Source organism: Ciona intestinalis, chromosome 1 (assembly GCF_000224145.3).
Source record: "Ciona intestinalis chromosome 1, KH, whole genome shotgun sequence".
Classification (NCBI taxonomy): Eukaryota; Metazoa; Chordata; class Ascidiacea; order Phlebobranchia; family Cionidae; genus Ciona; species Ciona intestinalis.
Genome location: NC_020166.2, coordinates 2940374 through 2962493, shown reverse-complemented (window position 1 = coordinate 2962493; position 22120 = coordinate 2940374). Strand labels below are relative to the sequence as shown.

Sequence of the window (22120 nt, the reverse complement as noted above, 5' to 3'; positions counted from 1 at the left end):
TAGCATTATTTTAACTTGCTTATAAATTACAAATAAATGCTGAAATTAAAGTATGTGTTTGCGAGTTAGACTCGCATCACAAACAAGTTGTTTTCATATTTTGTACATTATTTTAACTAGGAAATTATAATAAAATCAACCATGGCTGCACGGCAATCAGTGATTAAAGCAGTTGAATGGGGAAAAATCCTGGAGAGGACACGACCTGACATGAAATCTACTATTGGTGCATTCAAAGCCAAAAGTGATGGCATATTTAACAACTATGTTAAATCAAAAGATGTCAAACTCGACATTGATTGGGCTTACTATCAATCAGCTGTTGCAAACAAGGCGCTTGTTGCTGATTTCGAAAAACAATTCAAAGCTTACAAGGTAAAAGTTTGTATATAATAAGCTTCTAATAGGCCTATTATATCAACTTTATCAAGTAACAATACGGAGTTTCAAAACAAGCAATTGCTACATTAGCTTTATAAAGGTTAGGAGGTTGGACTATATTAATTTTATAATGTTTTTAAGTTGTAGAAATATGTACATTAATTATTGTATATTTGTATACAGTATATACATATGACTCTGTTTGTATGGATTCATTTTTGTGCTCATTTTAAAGATAATTCTGTTAAGTTTCATCGGACTTGCAAAACTGTTTTTAAACAATATTTAATGCTGATTGTAATTTATATATATATGTCCTGAGCTGCATAACATACTGAAAAATTACATATTGTGTATAGTGTATATAGCATTGTAGGTTTGATACTCTTATAAGCAGAATGTTTTGGAATCTTAAAAATCTGGGTTGATATTGTTAAAAGCAGTTACTTAAGTCAACAAACATAGAAACTGCATTGAATAATCTAGTGAATGCAATATACTTTGGCTCTGTTTTTTTTAAGTTGCCTAATAGCAAGGGAGCAGCTGTTTTATACTAAAAACTGTGGTGCATAATGTTACGGTTACCCCGGTTTAAAAAATAGGGGTAATGTGTCATCCTAGGAAGCCCTAACGCTACGCCTGTTATGACACAAGGCCAGTCTGCAGAGTATGGCAGTTCCTGACGAGATCTCCTTGTGCAAGACAGTTATTTGTCACGTGCGCACAGGCTATCGTCAAAAATCAGTTTGCAAAGCACGTACGTTTTCAAGCCATGCTAGGAAATCTTACTTAATTTAATACGTATTTTTTTCTTTGTTTTTTCTTTGTTTAATTAATTGGCTTATGGGGACAAATTATGGCGTGCATCACCAAAAGTTTGTAAACAGAATCGCTCGTGCACCTACCATACTCTGCATACTAGACATGAGGTATGTGAAAAGAACACTCATGTTAAAACGACTGCCATTGCTCTATCATGAGTAGTTAAATAAATAAGTTGCATTCATTCTATGGAAACACTCTCAGGTGCCAAAACCCATTGACACGAAGAGCAAAGAACTTGAAGATAAGACTGCTAAAGATAATGAGGCTGTGAAGAAATTTCTTCAAGAAACTGAAGAAAATCTCACAGAGGTCATGATGACAGTGGATCGTCTCAACTCTCTTCCTCCATTCGAGCAGATGACTATTGACGACATATTTGAAAACTTCCCACAAGTCAAACCAGATTATAAGAAGATACCACACTGGCCCCATGCTGAAAGTGTTGACCAAATTCTAACCAAGCCACGCTAAATATGTTCTTATCTCTCAATAAATTAACCCTGCTCTAAATGGTCACTTATTCAAAAATTCATTTCTTTAACTTGAAAGTTCTGTTTATGGTTTCGAATTAAAAGCTGTACAATGAAAGAGCATGACTAATTGTTTCTGGGGAACGAAGTATTATATAGTAGAATAACAGTGTAAAACTATCTATAGTGGAACTAGAAACGCAGCTCTGTGTAGTACCAAGCGAACAGAAACACCACAGCCAGCAGCAATTTACATGGCAGTTTTACAGCATACCATTTTTAGCGTTCAGTAATAAAGCCCGCTTTTCCAACCAATTCCAAGGAATGACTGCGCTTAAAATTTTCCACGTTAAATTTCGCTCTGTTTCGGATAGGTGCCTGATCGTAGGCTTCTTCTTGCTTAAAAACGTAGACCTGATAATGATGAGGTCCCGATCCTATTGGAGGGGAAGGTCCGTTGTATTCTGCGGGGACGGAATTTATAATAAGTTGACTGTAGCAGTATAAGTACCAATGACAACCGCAGTGGGTTACTTTTTAACATAACATATTTTTATATTTATGCAGAAGTGCAGAACTATGGGATAAGATGGGACACATTAGCACAAAATATTCAAATATTCTATTTTTTTACGTGCTTTTTAGTGTCCGTGCATGGTGGCACAGAAGAAAAAAGTATACTGTATAGGGCATAGGCGGTTGAAGCGATATATTAGATAGTAAGATGGGACACTTTTAGGCTTTTAGCACATTATATCCAAATATCCTAATGGTATTTATAAACCATTAACAACCGTCTATGGTGGTCGTAAGAATACGGTTTTATAAATGTTTAAATGTTCTTTGTTTACTATTAAATGTTACGAGAAAATATAATGAAAATGTGTCTCATCTACCCCCACCCTTTACTATGATACCGGTGTATTATTGTGCATTATACACAGCAGGTTATCGCAGTATAGCGATTAGAATTAGATTATAGATACTTACTCGTGATTATGTTGTTTTCTGGAGCATTCAAATTTAACTCGCCGTCCTGGCTGTTTGGTTTTAAGTTTGACCCTAAATAATGCAACCACGATCTATATGTGTGTTGCGCTGCTGAAGGCGCGTCTGGGTCCACCATTATTATTGTGTATAGAGCATCCTGAAATGGAATAGCAGGTTGAACTGTTTAGTTTCGATTGCTATGATAAATCTTCTATGTGAGTAAGAAGTTTGGGTTTAAAAAATAATGCGAATATATGCTCCAGATTTGCTAGACGCAGGCCATGACTTTTGTTAGAGCGTCTGCACGTTAAATTCTGCCCAACAGAATGTTTAAATAGTATAAAATAATGTTTTTGGGCGAGGTAACAAATGAATGTAACTTGTTTTATCCCTGGCGTGGCCTGTAAACTAATCGTTAAACACAGTGTGTGTTTCATATACCTTGTGCCCGCTTACGAGTTACCAAGTATGTTACTTTGTGGGTGATTATTGTTATTATTTTTTGTGTAAAACTAGCTTTGCCTGAGTAAATATTAAATACAATCCTCTAAATAATTCGTAACATTGGCACCATGCAGCACCCTGCGTTTATTACCGGGTCAAGGAGAGAGTCCTGGATCTTAGGAGCGACTTGGTTCCCAGCTTCCTTAAACTTGGAAAATGGTATGTGTTCATTTTCAGATGTAAATTCAAATGTATGGTACCTCACAGTAACGAGATTCGGCAATGCTAGAGGTATTAAACAAAAGCTATTTCATTTGCGTGAAAGTAACATATAGTAGGATAGGGGAAGAGGGGACACTTTTTCATTCTATTTTCTCGTACGTTTTGTTAGTAAACAAAGAACATTCAAAGCATTATAAAACCTTGTCGTCGCCACTTTCATAGACCGTTGTTAATTGTTTAAAACACAATCAGGATATTTATATATTTTGTGCTAAAGGTGTCCCATCTTCCCCCACCCCACTATATATACCGTATAATGGCTTATATCACCAATAGTGTATAGGGTTTACCTAACACCCCCAAATTTTAACGGATTATTCATAGAAGAAACTCATATAAAAAGGTGAACCCTATAGATCCTATTATATATGGGTATATAAGTTTCCGCAGCGTGGCAGCGTGGCACCGTGGCACCGTGGCACCATGCTGCCTATGACTTGGGCCAGGTTTTATCCACACCCCCTCGCAAGTAAATCTATAGATACGGATATATTTACCTTTACACTGAAGTACAAACAGGTGAATAATTACCAATGATGTAACAAAGATGCGAGAAGCAGTCATTGCTGTTTTCCTATCGATTTCTCAACCTAACGAAAACCTCAAACAATATTTCTTTAAAACGCCTTTCATTCAATAAGATTACCCGGTGTTAATACGCCTTTATATTTGCGGGAAACCTATGTTACGTTCAACGGTACGTCTTACATTCAATGTCACGTCTTATTAGCACAAACATGTTACATTTATGTTACGTATTAGCATCATCATATAACACTATAGAAAACTGTATGATTTAAATAAATCCATGCTACGTATTAGCACAAACAATAGACTTATATGATCTACCGTCTGATGTTTCCTGTACCATGTCTTACGTTGTCATTAGCCTTGTAACATAACAAAGTTGCTTGCGGCGCGATATATCTGTTTACACCTGAATAAATATAAGAAAAACAGATCCACCCGAAATCATATTCTATAACACAAACCAAATATCATTTTTAATTTTCATGCACACATTGTATATACAAATGTATTTAACCTATGCGTTATTTGCTTTGCAACTTAAAACTTTGTGCTCTTAACTGAAGCACTGACAACAATGTTGTTATGACTTTATTTACAGTTTAATAATTCTATCTGAAGATGTTAATGCCGTTGAAGTGTATTGATTTTACACTACATTGAAGTAGCACTTGGCAAACAAAGTGGCTCGAAAGAGTAGTTTCGTTCGGTTTAAACAACCTTTTATAAAACGACATATAATGTATATATATAACAAAAGGTTACGTGGGTTTAGATTTGGTATCTGATGTTATCGGAATTCAATGATATTTTACCGCTGGGTGGCGTGGCATAGCTTTTTGCGTAACATTTACATACTGCAAAGTTTTTCATTTGATCACAAAAACTTGTATAGAAATAGACTGGTGCGTGGAGTACACATTAACGATTGACATTCGTTGTACCATATAACATTTTTAAGGAAAGGATAAACGTCTTTTCTTGATTTTATAGCTTTGAGTTATATGTTTTAGCTAGATCTTTTCACTGACTTTCATTTTAATGATCGATCTTCACCTATTATTATTACCTACATACTTATTTACCACACCGTAGATACTCTAATAGAGTATCTATGATTGCATGATTATTGATTTGCTTTCATGCCAACAGCATTAGCATATTTTTCATCTTACAGGTACAGTTTCATCTTACAGGTAAAATCTTGTAATTCAACACTGCATGCCTGCAACTCTTTGTTCCACACCGTCGTAAAGCGAAAAAACTTGTGTTTAAACTAGATGGTGCAACAGTTACCAAAAAAGGCATTTTTAACTTCTTGCAGTTTTCTGTATTCTAGATTTTAAAGCAGGGGTCATAGTATTGGTTTTCTATGGTCCTCAAACAGAGAACGTCTGGTGTCTAGTCTATACGTCAGTAGTTCCAAACTTGAACGTGACGGTAAGTTCTCGTGGACAAAATGGATAAATCAGCATTTTTATGTGTTCTTCGGGGACTTGTAGACCTATCATGTTTCAGTAGTTTATTTGCAGCAATTTGTAGGAGTTGTATTGTATTTTCTGATCCAATGATGTGCGTGAGAAATTTTTAATGTGGTCACGCGTTTATAGCGTCTATGCAACAGGACAACAATAAACAATTACGAATATGGATTTTATTTATTCTCAGGCAGTTTAAAAATACGTAATTGCTCGACAGCTTTACATATGCAATAGACAAGAATTATGCTAAACCAGAATAAAAAAATATTTACCCCTTTTTTGTTTACAATTGGCAAGACTTTTGCTAACAATGTGAGCGGAGCGTGATTCCGAATTGTATGTGGTTACTGAATCAATTGTTTAACAACTAATTTAGTGACTGCGCATTTTGTATGATTTAGCATTGATGTCAAAGTCATTTTAATGGATTTCATTCAAAACGGTTTATGTTATAATGTACTTAAACAGCTTGTTTCTTGGTTGTTGTTACGAAGAACTACACTTTTAACACATTGTTTGCAAATAAACATTAAAATTTAACTTAGTCTCTAACTCTAACATAGGGAATTTTTACACTGTGTCAATGAGGTTTAAAATATATGGAAAGGCAGTCCATTGGTAATTGCATAATTGGCGTAATACCGGCATGTAAATTGCCATGTATTATTGTGGTAATCCATTACAAAATCACTGCTTAAGTAAGGCAAGTGTTAAGCGTGCAATTTAAAGTTGATCAAGAAATATTCAAAGTTCAAACTTGCAATTCAAAAGTTTAGAATTCCAAAAAATAACCCCCCCCCAATCATACCCCTTGACCTACTGACCTATGCCTACTGTATGTGTTGACTACATACAGACCCCAACAAGACACTTGACATAATATGCATCTATATATATTATACTTCTTTTTTGTGCTACAGGCTATTTAATGTGAGCATATTACAGAGTTGTGTAGGGTTTGAGTACAGTTTATAATGGGACACTCACAGGTGTAGTATAATTTTGTGCTCTTAGTTGAGGTTGTCTATTAGCGAATTTTGTATCAATTTAGTTGTTGTTAATAAATCTGGAAACACTTAGTTTTCAAAATTACTATTTTTCCATTTGTAATATATATATATTTCGGCTATCCTTTATTCCTTTATTGAAATATGTTTTGTGTACTTATACCTAATTTTGTCTTAGAATTAATAGTGGTTTGTGTAAGTTTACCTAAACAGAATCTCTATATCCAATATCCATATATATATCTATATTTCCATTTGCATTTATATGTCTGTGAAATTGCATTTGACTACTGATAGTTATACACAGCCATGAGTCATAACGAAATGTCAATATGTTTAATGCACAGGGTAGATTATATATGGGAACTGTTACACCACTTTTCAAGCATTGGCAGTTTTCTGTGCTCGTTCCAATCGAAAATATTTTAGTGCGGATCCTATGCTGCTTTTTTGAGATAGAAATATTTTTTGTAAAACAAGGTCTTCTGTAACTGTGTCTTGTGTAAAACGATAAGGATGTTTTGAATTGCGAAAGCTACATAAATTAATATGCAATCTATACAAACAATTAAACATCAATAGATCATTAATTACAAAGGAAATTTTCTGCTGATCATAATTTCCTGTACAGTGTTTATCTAATTCGAAATTTGATCTTTTGTGTGGATGTAATATTGCATTGTGTGTATGAGAATAGCAATTGAAAATTCAAATTAAAATAAGCCAGCTTGAAATGTGTGTATCTGCTGATTAGAGTAAAAGTTGTAATAAAGTAGGGTGGGGGAAGATGGGACACCTTTAGCACATAATGTCCAAGTATCCCGATCGTGTTTTAAACAATTTACAACAGTCTATGGAAGCCATAAGCATACAGTTTATTATTTCTTTGAATGTTCTTTGTTTAATACCAAATGGGATGAGACAATGAAACAAAAAATGTTCCCCTACTCTACGTCTAGAAAGCTGTTAATGTAGCTGTAGCTTTGTTATAGTTTGGTTTAGGATACAGTTAACAAAATTCATGTTTTATGAAAAACTCAGGCTCATAATGCTACTCAGTGTAGGTTTGGACATAGTAGGGTAAGTATATGGATGTTAATTACATATAATGCACATTTGCCCAAGAAAACGTTTGTCATTTTTTATGTGCTCTGTCTATTATCAGTGCATTCGTGGGTGCAAATTTTAAAAGCAGAACTTTAGTGTGTTAATGTTTTTATTGCACAGTCATGTTTTGAAGGTTATTCTCAAGCCCACTATTTGTGCTTTTAATATCCAGCACTTTATTAAACGAGCGGCAAAGGAAGATTGTTTGTTCGTTTACAACACTGCCGCCCCACGCCCTAGCTTCATATTTGTTCGCTCTGTTGAGCCCAGCACCGCAATACGCGATTACCACCGCTGCTCAACCACATTACGCACAATGTTCCTTTGTTCGGACCAGACGCCTAAGAATTTCATTTATCAGCCTTTAGGCCATGGTCACAATTAATTTTAGGTTTTTAATAATTAAGTTGTGTGACGTACTTAACATTAGGAACCAGAATCATTTAGCGACGATCGAACATGTTTAGGGTTTAAGTGTGATTACCCCTCCTTTTGTTATAAACGTCTACCCTTTTCGTTTCATATTTTATGCCATGCGTCACTTGTAATACGTAATATGCTCTTACAGTTTCAAGTGCCTTGTCGAACACACTTGGCCCGGTAGGGCTGTGCAACTTTGGCTTAGTTTTTCGCCTCGTTGAAGCGCAGACGCCCTTTTTCGAAGCCAGACGATCCAGCCGCTGAAAGTGCTTGTACACACGTGATTTGCTTTAGGGCAGTTAGTTAAGTGTAGAGTGACAAAGAGACAGCCCCTCTTCTCTTCTGTACGAACCACAAGGTCACGTCGGCTTATGCAATATAACGCCGTGCGCGTGTTGCTACATCCGTAACTGCGCCGACAACAAATTTGACCTGAAAGCACTGCAAGTCCCAAAATAGCGAATATTTGGGATTTTTTAATTAATTTCGGCGTGCTGCTGCCTATAAGGTTGTCCCAACCACCTGAAACAACCTTGGATTTCAACGAAATCGATCCCACATTGAAAGTTAAACCGATACTATCTCTCCCTACCATAACAATAAAATGTATTTATTCGTGCCGTCTTGCGCACCTACTTTTCAGCGCCAAATAATTAAAATCCACCAAAGATGCACTTAAACCGAAGGTTTAAATAATTCAATTATTGTTTAATGCCACTCCCATGTCTCTCAGCGCTTCACGTCTTATGCAATTTTGATTACCCAGAACTCCAATTCATTTGCTCCATACTATTGATTCATTCCACCCCAATACATAAGCGCCGTAGGTGAAATTATCTTGCTTTTAATTGACAAGATCGGAGATAATGTGTTAGTAGAAAATACGTGATGGAATATCTGTTGTTTGCTCTCTCTCCAGACGATACTAATCACCGCCCAGGGCCTTAGTTAAGGTTTCATGTATTCAGTCTGCTATAGCGTACTTTCTTTGGTATATTATCTGTCAATACTTGTCATGAACCATAGCTGTCTGTTCAAGTTTATAGCAATTCCCTAATTTGAGTTTTAAGTGGTTTACATAATGGCGGATAAAGCTAACAGCGTGTGGTTATTAACGATTGGTGAATGAATTTATTTTTGTCAGATATTGTACTGTACAGAAGAGACCTCACTTGGTACCTGGGCTTGTCTCACGATGTATGTCTGTCTTATGTGCCTTAGGTGTAAAGTATTATAGTTCGTTTTCAGTTATTGATTCTACTATTTACGTAAAAATCCGTGTGCGGAACGAAAGTAGTTTAACTTTTACTAAAAAAACATTTGTTTATTTTCTGAATTTGTAGGTTTCGGTAGGTAGTCTAATTTGCCTGATATGTTAAGCAGAAGGCAGCAGTTTTTCCGGCATGAAATTTGAGTGAAGCGCTGATGGTTTGACGTGTTGGACGTGGAATCAGCAAGTAGGCTGTGCATTATAATACCACGCTCCCAGACAGCATCTGCTGGTACGTCATATTCTAAAAACGGCCGGCGTTCTTGGAAGTTGGCAAAAGTAGTAAACCCGCTTACGGTAAGATGTACTCTAGAGCCATACCTTCCTAGCTTTGCCAGCTTTTTCAACGTAATTGTTAATTGAGGATCCCTCTGCTATTATTTCATTGCAATCTTTTGCTATATGTGTTCCTTAGACAGCGCTGAGCGAAATACAAAGCACGCTGCTGCTTCGATCACGGTGTTGAGCCTACCCTGCTGCCATCCCTCCACCTTGCATTGCTGTGCTTTGCCGTCATATGGAATGTATGTACTTTCAATGTACTTAGTCTGCCGGCTTAAAACGCGCGCGACAAAAAGAACTTTTAATCACCACAAGTTAGCGGTGACGTTCGCTATGATATGATTCTTCACTCATTAAGTTAAGATAAAGAGCTCTACCAACAGAGGTTACAATGGCAATAATTAAACCGCCAAATCAACAAAAACTACTTTAATAATAAGAAACTTTTCCAATCTGCTATCACTTAATGTCTTATGGTAGGGTGGGGGAAGACGGGACACCTTATCACACACATAATATACAAATATCCTGATGGTGTTTTAAATAATTAACAACGGTCTATGGAAGTCGTGAAGATACAGCATTATAATCCTTTGAATGTTCTTTGTTACTTGCCTACTTTAACAAGAAAATAGAGTGAAAGATGTCCCATCTTCTCCCACTCTACTGTATAAAGTGCATAGTTTTTAAATTGTGTGTTCTTAACTTCTTACATATACTAGATATTTAATACGTGTTTGTCTTCTTTCTTTAAGCTCGTCTTATCAACACGCTTATTACTTTTCACCTCATATATCGTTAAACCAACAAAAATACCAGGTCCCCTGTTAATTATAGTGTGAATATATATACTTGTTCTTATCTTAAACGGCCATACATGCTTGCAGCCCACACGACAGCCACATTGTCTGCATCTGGCGCAAATGTTGCGGCCATTTCGAATTCACATTTGGCGGTCGGCCAGTTGCCCAGCATGCAGCCACTACCTCAAATTCGGGACCCTGAATGGCTAAAAGTCGAGGTAAAAACTCACATGCTATGCTTGAAATTGAATCTCTCAGCCTAAAGCGATCGCTGTACCGTTCATGCTGAATCTTGGAGCGATTCCAGTGGTTTAACGTACTTTTTTCGACCGGGTGATTAGTTACTGTCTATAAGAAGTCGACCCGGTCCATTTTGCTGTTTTGTCAATTTCGACTCGGTTGCACACTGCAAACATTGTATATCCATATGTGCAACAAACGTGTTGAATACCAGCTTCATTACCATACAGGTATGCCGTGAATTTCAACGAAGTGCCTGCAAACGTACAGCAGAAGAATGTCGTTTCGCCCACCCTAGTAAAAACATACAAGTTACGACAGACGGAAAAGTTATTGCATGCTATGACGCGCTAAAGGTGAGATATGTTTTATATATCTAACTTTCGTATAAATAGTCTTTGTTTTTAATACTTTCTTATTCTGAACCTAACTATTATAGTAGGTTAGGGTAAGAATAAGATGGTATTTTTTCATTGTCATTTATTGTCTTTTTGGTAGTTAACAGAGAATATTTACGGAATTATATAGCCATAGTCCACAACTTTAATAGAGCGATGTCTAATTGCTAAAAAATAGTTAAAAATATTTTGTGCTAACGGTATCCCATCTTACCCCACCCCGCCCGTACTCAACAAAACAAAATTTCCCTGTTACCCAAATACTGGAAACTTCTTAAAAAATGCGACGTTCTAAAATTATCTTTCAATTCATAAAATAGTTCTAAATTTCAGTAAATTCTCACGTACCATCGGTTATATATGTTTCACCCCATTAACTTTCGTTAAACTTTAATACAAACACTAGAGTCTCCTGCCTTCCAGTACAAGTTTACGCACGCATGTTTATTTGCCGAACATATTGTCATGCACCATTCTGCGATGGACCATTGCTATTTGACAAATTCAAGTCACAACATTGTTTTTTTTCTTCGTATGTGGTCTTACTTACTAAAGTAACACGTATTTATCTAGGGGATAATTTTACACGTGGCACTGAAACCACTGAACGGTTACTAAACACTTTTTTTTGTACAAAATTACTAATGTTTGGGAAATCCGCTTATTTGGGTAGCTTTCGTATGTGGTGGTATTGGTCTGGCCATTTAAGAAAAACAAACTAGTATTTTATTCTGTTTTGTAGTCAGACAGGGAATTGTTATTTGCTATTTTTTTACAGCTTCGTCCCAGTTACTTCTTAATTTTGAACGATTTCGTTTTATACTAAGCAAACAGTAGCAGTATCTGCGAAGAAACCGACTATGTTTCGATCGTTTACCTTACTTTTAAGTGTTGCTATAATTATACATGTAATCGCATAAAACTCAACACCTAACTACACGCTATCAAATCAAAAAGTCACATAGATTGACAGTATCTCTTAAAAATCTTTATTTTATTCCCATCTTGAACCCTATAAAGAACCTATAGCCAGACAGACAAAGCAAACAGAACATTAGCCTACGTCATCGCCGCGCCATTTTTCTTGACTCTCTTTGGTCGATTCCATATATAGAAGCTGTACAGTCGGTACATAATAGAGCGTATTGTATAACTAGATTATTATCATTTTTTTAATATGTTTTGACAGTGTAATGTTCATAAAGAATACGTTTCGTTACGTGACGTGTTGGCCTTGGGTTTCACGTAAAAGAAATAGTGTGTCCCGCCTTTGCAGAACTCCATAGTCATATATTAACTTCTTGAGAAGTTGTGCGACCGCCTGTAAACACGACTGTTTCTGACTTCTGAACTATAAATAATACCAATTGTCACTCTGTTCTGTATGGGTCCTTGGGACCTGGGAATCTGGGATTTAGGCAAGATTTGGCATTACCCCATAACCCTCAAAACCTAATTCTCATTTTTTACCAAATAAAGTTGCACCGGTCCATAACAGTTTAATATATGATCGTTTTTACCCTAACTGTCGCGCAAACTATGCTTTTTGTAACTTTTTACAAACTTTTAAAGCCATCTAAAACGTGCCGTTTTCAGTATGATCAGTTTACCAGTTCATGCCGCGTTTGGCCTGTCCACTTCTCTATTATTATATCATCACTTTTCACTATAGTATTTAACAAGACTATTTCACAATTTTATTTACATAGACAACAAAAGCCCAGTGGTTCCGAAAAAAATGCAAGCAATTTTGAAAGGCCCAGTATTATTATACCTATTTCCATATTTTTTCAATTGTTTTATTTCGCCATGACGCGACGCTTGGTAATAGTTTCATATGAAATATTAATTTCTGTTTGCACTACTTCCTCAGTCGTTGGAAATTTATTATAAGAGGACCTTATATTACTAATATTACATTTACAAATTTATTTAAACGTATCGCCAGGACTCTTAAAAGTTCGTTGTTAATTATTAAAAACACGATTAGGAAATAGGGGATATATTCTGCTGAAGGTATCCATTTTACTTCACTTTACTGTATATTAGAAATAATATAAACGAAATATAAAACAATGTCATACTTGTACAATGCAATGGTGACTACTGACTACTCAATATTAATTTAAAGGTTTTTGTTTCTCTATTCTTTTCACGGGTATTTGTATTCACTTGCAGATAATATGTTACGAACAAAAAAGTATATGGTAGTGTCTTCAAACTAAGCAAACAGTAGCAGTATCTGCGTAGAAACCGAATGTGTTTCTATTTTTTTGACTTAATTTTAAGTTTTGGCATAATTATACACGTAATCGTAAACGTTGGCCCATACACCTAAATATAGTACGCTTCAGCGTTTTTCCTTTTTTTTGTCAAAATGGCGAAAAACTAAGGATAAGCATGTATTAGTTATAGAAAGACACTTCCGTGTAACAGTATGTCAAATTAATTACGATGTATCACAACAGTTTAGGGGGTAAAGCCCAATTCGGTCATAATTCGCATGTATTAGTTATAGAAAGACACTTCCGTGTAACAGTATGTCAAATTAATTACGATGTATCACAACAGTTTAGGGGGTAAAGCCCAATTCGGTCATAATTCGCAAGTCCCTTAACGTTGGTCTCAATAGTACTTCACATATTTTTTATTTAAAAAGATCTTTGTATATTATAAATGTTAGAATATAATGCATTTTTACATATTCAGTTTAAACAAGTTACGTTAGCGGCAACTAATTTCTGTTTTAAATAGGTTTATTAAAAGGGTCTTGTTGATACTAAATTTAAGTATGTAAGTTGGCCCTTCTGCATAAAATGTATTTGTTATCGCCGTAGAAATTTATCCTTCTGAGACAATACATTCAAATAATCCACGTCTTTGCACCACCACGATTTCCTACAGCAAACGTTTCATTAGTCGTGTGTGGGTTACACGAACGTGCAACGGTTGTTTACCAAGTTCAGATCTTAATATATGATCCTGACAAGGTACATCGACTGTATGTTATTGTGTTTGACAAAGTAATCTTCTTTCACCTTTGATGCAGCGAACATATATATATCCTAATCCAAATATTGCCCCCCCCCCCAAAAAAAAAAACTCCAGCAATTTAAGTCAACTCAAAAAGGCTGGTAATTTTCCACGCCATATATTACACAATACGCATCGATGTTGCAACACGAGGTGTTTTCGTGTCATTCTAAACTTAGAAGTGACATGAACGGTCCTAAATACTTCTGGGAATCGGGGTACGCGTTACAGGCATCTGTATGTTTAGTGGTATTTGTCAATGCTATAAGCCTATACGCTAACAAAGAGTATTGTACTTTGTGACTTAACAGCCGATCAAACGTCCAATACCGGAAGTTTTTGGATTTGTATTTATATCCTTATATTGTGGATTTGACAAACGACAGCTACCGATCGGGTAACAGGTCTAATATTTTCTTAACCACGAATTGTGTTTCTTAAAGTGATGTTGCTTTATAGTATAGTAGGGTGGGGGAATATGGGACACCTTTTTAACCGATTTTCCTGTCCCATTTGGTAGTAAACAAAACACATTCAAAGAACTATAAAATCGTATCCTCACGGCCCACGTAGACCGTTGTTAAATGTATAAAAAACGATCAGGACATTTGAATATTATTATGTTCTAAAGATGTCCCGTCTTCCCGCTCTCTACGATATTTCTTAAAAGTTCCGCCACAATACAGTACTTTTTAAGGCGGTAACAAACTTTAAGATTTTTTTACGTTCTAAGACTTATGTGCCTTGACGCGGCACGCAGTAATTCTAGATTTACTGCCATATTTTTTTACTATAGTACAAAATTTAGAAATAGTGAAATTTCGTAACGTGGCACGACGGTTAAAACAACTAGTGCGGCCCGGTTAAAAAAAAACTGATTAAAAAAACTTAAAAAAGGCTTTCATTCCGTTAATGGCAGTTTTCGCGCCACGGTTTGGCGCAATTGTTTGACACGCCACGTGCTGATTTGAATCTGTGTTGGTCTGTGCACCACTTAGCGGTAATTAAATCATATTTTCGGGGACGCTAGATGGCGATGTTTTGTAAACCACAGCAAAAATTAAAAAAATAATCCTTTTAATTTTCTAATTATACTATAAAGTCTAATGGATATTATTAAAGTTGCTACAGTTTTGGTGTATGGTAAAGTAACGCTCATACGAAGTATAAACAAACGCTAATCTAAAATTCATGAGCCGTATTCGCCAATGCTATTAGCTCCACATAGCGGGCTATATATGGTCATGCTCATACAGGTAACAAATTATTCGGAACGTGCTCTCTTATGAAACGGCATTGTACGTCAAGAAACGGCATTGTACGTCATTTGGTTATAAAATAGAAACCCACGAGCTTGGACGGATTAGACATAACTTTTAACGGTTTACTTGGTTTTGGAAACCCATGTTGTGACTCATCGTGTATACCTTGTACCTGCTACAGTAGACAGTGATTTCAAAAGAATTTTCTATTTTTAAACAGAATTCTTGAAAAAATAACGATTTGTGTTTGAATTAAACATCTATTTCATACTGTATTACTATGTACCTGCTACAGTAGACAGTGATTTCAAAACGATTTTCCATTTTTAAACAGAATGCTTAAAAAAGTACGGTTTTTGCGTTAAAGAACTGAACATGTGTTTTTTGCTTTGCGTATATTATACAAGACCTCGTACTGTTTGTTGTAAAACCTTATACCATAGGCATAGGCATAGGGTAATGAGTTTATATGGCAATATGACATGCATAGAATAGGTCAACACAACGAATAAGAAATTTAAACAAAATAAAAGTTCCTTGTATATTTTGGGTGATTTTAGCTTGACATATAAAACACTTTTTCTTATACACTGTCTGTAGTATTCTTGTATTCTGCTTTTGTATCTAACACCATGTATTTGTGGTTAAACCGGGTTTCGAATATCTTAAATCTGAACTTAAAAGACCTGTAATTTCATGCACTGCCTACCTTGGTACCTAACGCGGTGTAACAAATCCCACTATAGAAACTACATACAAGCCTAAAGTTTACATACATTTCGCGCATCCTTGCAAAATGGGAGTATGTTAATTTAAAGGTTTAAAATCATGAAATTCACTTTACCTGTACATACACACATCATCTATCATGAAAGACCATAAACAACTGTTTTATGGCAGTTTTAGAAAGCTATTGCAGAAAAATGTTATTTGCAGATGAATGACTTTGGCTTACAATAAACGTGATTCTTTTTTCAAGGGTCAAATTAACTTGTAACGGTCATAAAAATATTTTTGGGTCTAAAAAACGCTAAATTACTTTTTCGGCTAAACGCTAAAAATAATTTGGACCAAACGCTTTAGTGTAATGTTTATAAAGAAAAATTCGGGGGCTAAGAAACGATAACTATTTTTTTGAAGGGTAAACGCTGGAAAATTAATTTGGTCTTAACCCTTTAGTGTAGTGTTTTCGTTGGCGCTTACAAAGCCAGAAATACGTCAACGAATTTCTGCTTAAAGGAAACTCCTTTGCAATCAATAGCTGTGATTGGCATGCGACTTAAATCGGTTACAACGCGAACAAATGAACAAGGTTTGCATTGAAACGTGAATTCCCGGATATAAGGGAATTCCATGGACAAACAGCGAGCAGGAAACGCGTATTAGGAACCCCGTATTTACGTGTTAGAAAACTCTCTTGTATTATACAAGGCATACGTTAGGTGGAATTTGTCAATTGGAAATGTGTTTAGATATTACAGAATTTTAACAAGTGTTAGGAACCCCGTATTTACGTGTTAGAAAACACCCTTGTATTATACAAGGCATACGTTAGGTGTAATATGTCAATTGGATTTTTTTTTCGAAATTTTTGTTTTTTTGCTTATTATTGTTGTTTTGGCATTACCTGTTGTTTTGTTTGTGTTTTATTTGTTAAAAAGCGTTAATGGTTTGAGCTCTTATTAGGGAGTCTGTTGTTTGGTGGTTATTATCACGAAGCGTGAAGTAAACATTCCGCACGAAAATGTTCATCGCTTTTCCAGCGGTTATAGTTGTATCTCGTCTCAGCAAAGTCGCTCATGAAAGTATGTACCTCGACGGCAAACTGCTGAACATATTTGGGTCTGTCTGCGTCGAACCTTCGCGCTCTGACGACTTTAGGTCACGCATGACGAAAAGGTCTTAGTTAGCGAATTTGGCCAAAAACCCGAAATCGGCCTTATCGTCGCGCTTAAGTCTTTACTTTCTCTCGGCGCATTCTTTCTCATTTGCGCGCCTGCAGGTCGATTCGCTGGAAAAAAACACCTTCTGTCTGCTCGCCTGGTCCGACAACTTGTGCCAATAGACTATAGTGCTCTGGGCGCTTGAGCATTCGAGTTCGCGGTCGATGCGGTTTATTGTCGTGCTGCATCATTCGCATCCGGTGTGGTGAAAATTAGGCGCTCGCTGTGTATATCTGACTATTTTATTAACCACTATAGCGAGGAAGCGAGCATTTTACCAGCTATCAATATTAAGGCCGAATTATTGTGCTAGTGCGAGATAGAGATTTCGTTAGAACAGAACTGTGTCAATACCAGACGCATTTAGATTTGCAGATTTCATGTATAATGTAGTTCGTGTATTTTTGACAAGGTTTTGGAATTTGGATGCTCTATGTTTTGCGCCGGTCAGCTTTGCCCTACTTTACATTGGCATCTTACTTTTCTCTTATCTGAGCCTGTGACATAAGTTACGATAAAGGCGCCAGGTAATCACTGGTCGTAATATCATGAGCTATCAATCTAGTAAAAGTTAAGCTCCCGCTGTTTGAACTTCGTGGTTGGGCTTCGTCCGTTTACGCTTCGTTAAAATCTCAGCCGAGGTGGCGGCCGGTGCGTGTGCGCTGCGCATGCGCGTGTATGTGCGCGGAAACATGCGCTTGAAAGTTCAAACCCGACGCGGATTTGAGTTAATCCCAACGCATAATAAGTTCGCCGGTTGATCAGTTCCAAGTTCACTGTGAGATTACTTCGGAAATCGGTCAAATTCCGAAGCTTAATTATAGCCCATAAATCGCTCAAGTAGGATATAAGATTCAATGCGCGCGAAACAATAGAAAACGCACAGTTTTCTGCATGGTGACAGTTGCCTTTTTTATTATAGCACCATCGTAAAAATCATCTGGCATATATCATTACAGAAAGATTAGTGGGATTTACGTTTTATTAGATTTGTCTGGGCTTAAGCTTAGCCACACCTATGCCCTTTATAACACCAATAATTAAAATGGCAAATTACGCTCAACGTGGTATTTTATTCCGCTAGTGGGTAAAGTACGATAAAGTAGCAAATACGGCATAATAATCATACAAAATTAATCATAGGGTTTTAATTTCCAATTAAATATTCGTTTTCTTCCTTTTGGCTTGAAGCTGTAGTTGACTATGCTATAAGCTTCCACACCTTTGTGTTTTAAGTTGATATTGCCCGCAGTCGAGCGCGCCTTCCCGAGTTTGCTTTCCGACAAAGCGAGCTGAGGAAGAAGCTACAGACCACGGTCGCAATTAATATTAATCTTCCCGTAAGATTTACGACCTATGTTTGCTGTCTGTAAGGTTCCAACTGGTCTGATCGACCTGCGCTTCCACCAAGCATTGCTGAGTTGTGGTTATAGCTGAATAGGACGCCGCACTCTGCCTATAGGTTTGTTTAACCTGACAGTCCCACTTTCCCCTCTCGACAAGTGCACTTCAGAGCGCTTCCTTTCGCGTTGGTTTTCATAAAACAGCATCGACGCACAGCCCAGCGATTTCTCAACACCTGATATAGGTCCTCTAGTACCGAAAATACAATACAGCTCATGCTCAACAGGGAACATGTTCAAACTCATAATAATAATAATCTAAACCGCCCTATAACTCAGCACACACGATATCTATTGACTAGTAAACCCTCTAACCCGGCACCATCGTTCAATTTAAAAGCGTCGATCGTTTTAAGTCGTTTCAAGCTTTTCCAATTTGGTAGAATGCCACATTAGCGGGTGATTCGATTGATATAAGCGACCGGTTATCTTTAACGACGGTATTAGTTTAGCTGCTTTTTGTAAGATAAGGTTTAATTCTAATAAACAGGTATCGCATGTTAAATCCTGTTTTGCAGTATTTGTCAATATACTAACTACTATACATTTTTAAATATACGTATATAGTAAATTTGACACATTGGTTTTTAATTACCAAGTATTAATAAGACGTTTACATACGATTCATCAACATTGTAATGTTCATTGTACAATATTATCCAGTAGCAGTACATGATGCCATTTGTTACGCTACACCACTGTACTAAAGTAGTGTGTAAAAGTTCAATGTATACGAACGGCGTTGGAACTGTTACTTGGTCCTGACTTGGTTTGTCGCAAGTACAACTGGCTCTCGTGAGCTGTGTTTACATGTATATCGAACTCTGAACGTACATATAAACAACGTTTATGTATATTATATATGTGTGTACATGTGTTAAGTTGAAACGTTTTTCGTTTCAAGTTCACATAAGTCATTCAAGGTCAGATTCAAAATCGTGTTTTGTTCGTTGCAGCCGCCGCTCGTTACTTATTAATCCGTCTTTACATAGTTTTATGCTACACTTCGATTAAAACAAACGTTTGCTTACCGACTAGGCGTGCTGGTTAAACATGTACCCTGGTCTACTGCCGCTTATAACAGGCGAGCAATTATAACGCCCTTATCTCTTATGTTCACAGCGTATTTTAGAATTTGTGCATAGTAATTTAGCCGCTCGCCTAACATGCAACGCAGCTTATAGTTTAACAGCAGGTAGGTTGAGACTGTGTTCCTCTCAGAACAGCGGTTTATGTTCAATTTTACGCAGGGCCGGTGTACTCGTGACTCTTGCAAGTATCTACATCCGACGTACCAAATAAAGCAGCAACTCGAAGTTAACGGCCGGCAGACTTTGATGCAGAATCGCGCCATGTTACAGCAGATGTTGCCTCTACATCAAAACCTTATGCAAGCTGTGCCGCAAGGTGGTCTCGTGTATGAGGTGAGTGAACATTAAACCGTTATTTCTTGCTTTTCTCGCGTGACGGGGCAACGGCAGTCGTTATAACACGAGGTGTTCTGTTTCACAGACCCCGTGCCCACTAACCGGTTACCACACATGTAACTTTGTATTTTTTTTCTGCAAAGTAATATCAACTACAGGCTGCAGCATTGTATGATAGTAGCTTACTCGTTAAAGCTTCGCATAAGACCTGTATTATAACCATATGCTAACAGTTACGGTAATATAGCACAAAAGGTATAAGCATTCAGTATATTTAACCTTTACCACACAATATAGACGTTAACTTGTTCGTTTTGACGGCTGTAACGAGCAGGTGACATTTAAAAGGAAATGAATCACCAACTACCGATACATACGTTACAATGCATTATTTGAGTTATACAAAAACACAACATTCTTTGTTCAGTAACTCCAGGCCAAAAAAATACAATTAAGTTTAACATATACATGTGTGTAGTTCGTAACTTTTATTGCTAATAAGACGCACGAAAGTGACTGTTTTCGATTGCGTCATACAAATTAGATGCTTATTCCCAGTTTTACGTTCATTTGTCCTAATATTAATCTATTAAATATTACACCCATTTTTCTCTTTTTTTTAAGCCGGTAGCTGGCGCTGCAGCGCAACCGATGCCGACCAGTCTTCATGCCGGTTTATACAGTCCAGCAGTGGCCACTACAGTGCCTGGTTCTTCTGCATACAGCGTTTTACCTTCAGGTAAATCTTTCAGTACATTTAAACGCTCACTTTTATAAAAACCGGTTATAAACTGTAATCTACAGTCGTGCCTATATGGTGTTTTATATAAGGCAGCCATAAACTGTTTATGGTCATTTACCGAGGGTAAGCCATGTAATATAGTAGGGTGGGGGAGGACGCATTACCTTTAGCACATAGTATCCAAATATCCTGATCGTGTTTTAAACGATCAACAACGGTCTATAGAGTCGTGAGGATAAGGTTTCATATTTCTTTCTTCGTTTACTGCCAAGAGGGAAGAGAAAACAGAATGAAAAGGTGTCCCAACTTCCCCCACTGTACTATATATTACAATATCCAATATTGTTAGATAGTCGTGAAGTTTGCATTACATAGCGTTCCAATACCTACGTGGTCCGAAATTAAAATAAGTCTATATTTAAATTTTTATTAATTAAAATTTAACCGCAATGTGACGCCATTTGAAAAACACCGAATGCCAAATCTGAAGCTAATTTCGATCGTAGCCTTAAAGTGGGTGTGGTGTTTTGAAACATAATCCTATTTTCTAGAAATTGATGTGACTAGCTTTGTATAGTAAACTGCAACGTGTCGTTTTGCCCGTGTTTAATCATTAATTGCTTGTCTGCGTTTGCGCAAGTCAGTTTGCTTTCGTCTACTTTAATTTTAATTTAAAGTTAGATAATCATTCAACGGGAATTTGATTCTACCGCTGTTGAATTATTACCAAAGCATACAATGACGTAATGTTTTTAAACCCTGCCCCCATTTTATTAATGGTGCTATCACACATACGCATGTGTGTCTAGGGTGGGGGAAGACGGGACACCTTTAGCGCATAATATACAAATATCCTGATCGTTTTTTAAACAATTAACAACGGAGGAGTCGTGAAAATACGGTTTTATAATTCTTTGACTGTTGTTTTTTTACTACCGAATGGGACGAGAAAATAGAATGAAAGGTTGTTTTATCTTTCCCCACCCTACTATATGTATGCAATGTCTTTAACATGCCATACTGCGAATAAAATGATACTAAATTTAAGTTATTGAACCCAGTAAACATTAACGTTGTAAAAATACAGCATACCCTGTATCAGCATAAGCCTATTTATATTCAAGTATGTAACCTTAATACTAATGATGTAATGTTTGTTTGGCATGTAATAAAACGGTTCCGTTATATTTATGGTTGTCGCAGGGGATTTAGGCCGAAATTTGCTTATTACTTGATAAAACTGTTATGGTATTAATTTTTAGTTTAAAGTCTAACCTATGTTTTATTATTTTTAAAAACGCTTCTGACTGTACATTGAGATTCAATTAAATTCGCAGTTGGTTGTTTTGAAGTCATTTATTATGCCTTGTAAAACATCTGTC

At 36.5% G+C, this 22120-nt stretch overlaps 3 protein-coding genes and 1 non-coding gene across 10 annotated transcripts in view; 2 read left to right on the top strand and 2 right to left on the bottom strand.

The window, feature by feature from the left end:
- The first annotated feature begins 70 nt into the window (after positions 1 to 70).
- LOC100176413 (ATP synthase subunit d, mitochondrial-like) lies at positions 71 to 1794 on the top strand. The gene is made up of 2 exons (XM_002126493.4): positions 71 to 375; positions 1408 to 1794. The coding sequence occupies exons 1-2, from the start codon at positions 142 to 144 to the stop codon at positions 1675 to 1677; spliced, it is 504 nt and encodes a 167-aa protein (XP_002126529.1). The 5' UTR covers positions 71 to 141; the 3' UTR covers positions 1678 to 1794.
- Positions 1745 to 4463, bottom strand: LOC100181868 (protein D1). Its single transcript, XM_002126671.4, has 4 exons — positions 3890 to 4463; positions 3262 to 3395; positions 2667 to 2823; positions 1745 to 2140 (listed from the first exon to the last, which is right to left on the bottom strand). Exons 1-4 carry the CDS (start codon positions 3954 to 3956, stop codon positions 1956 to 1958), a joined length of 543 nt encoding a protein of 180 aa, XP_002126707.1. The 5' UTR covers positions 3957 to 4463; the 3' UTR covers positions 1745 to 1955.
- Positions 4464 to 9266: 4803 nt separating this feature from the next.
- zf(c3h)-11 (zinc finger protein) overlaps positions 9267 to 22120 on the top strand; it is a 21867-nt gene continuing 9013 nt past the window's right edge. For 3 of the 7 annotated variants that reach the window (XM_009863808.3, XM_018815989.2, XM_018815855.2), the window contains exons 1-6: positions 9267 to 9502; positions 9621 to 9729; positions 10375 to 10508; positions 10761 to 10886; positions 19820 to 19993; positions 20621 to 20735. In XM_009863808.3, coding sequence (XP_009862110.1) covers positions 9723 to 9729; positions 10375 to 10508; positions 10761 to 10886; positions 19820 to 19993; positions 20621 to 20735 — 556 coding nt within the window. In that variant the 5' untranslated portion in view covers positions 9267 to 9502; positions 9621 to 9722. 7 annotated transcript variants of the gene reach the window in all.
- On the bottom strand, positions 18424 to 18472 carry mir4123 (microRNA 4123). The gene has a single exon (NR_034519.1). It is a non-coding gene; the product is annotated as a microRNA 4123 (primary transcript).

Excerpts from the sequence above, each read along its gene's own strand:
- LOC100176413 (XM_002126493.4), top strand. The coding sequence starts at position 142 with ATGGCTGCACGGCAATCAGTGATTAAAGCAGTTGAATGGGGAAAAATC. Across the intron at positions 376-1,407 it reads AACAATTCAAAGCTTACAAG|GTGCCAAAACCCATTGACAC; the intron begins GTAAAAGTTTGT and ends AAACACTCTCAG.
- LOC100181868 (XM_002126671.4), bottom strand. The coding sequence starts at position 3,956 with ATGACTGCTTCTCGCATCTTTGTTACATCATTGGTAATTATTCACCTG. Across the intron at positions 3,396-3,889 it reads GTTTGTACTTCAGTGTAAAG|CATTGCCGAATCTCGTTACT; the intron begins GTAAATATATCC and ends TAATACCTCTAG. Across the intron at positions 2,824-3,261 it reads AGGACTCTCTCCTTGACCCG|GATGCTCTATACACAATAAT; the intron begins GTAATAAACGCA and ends ATTCCATTTCAG.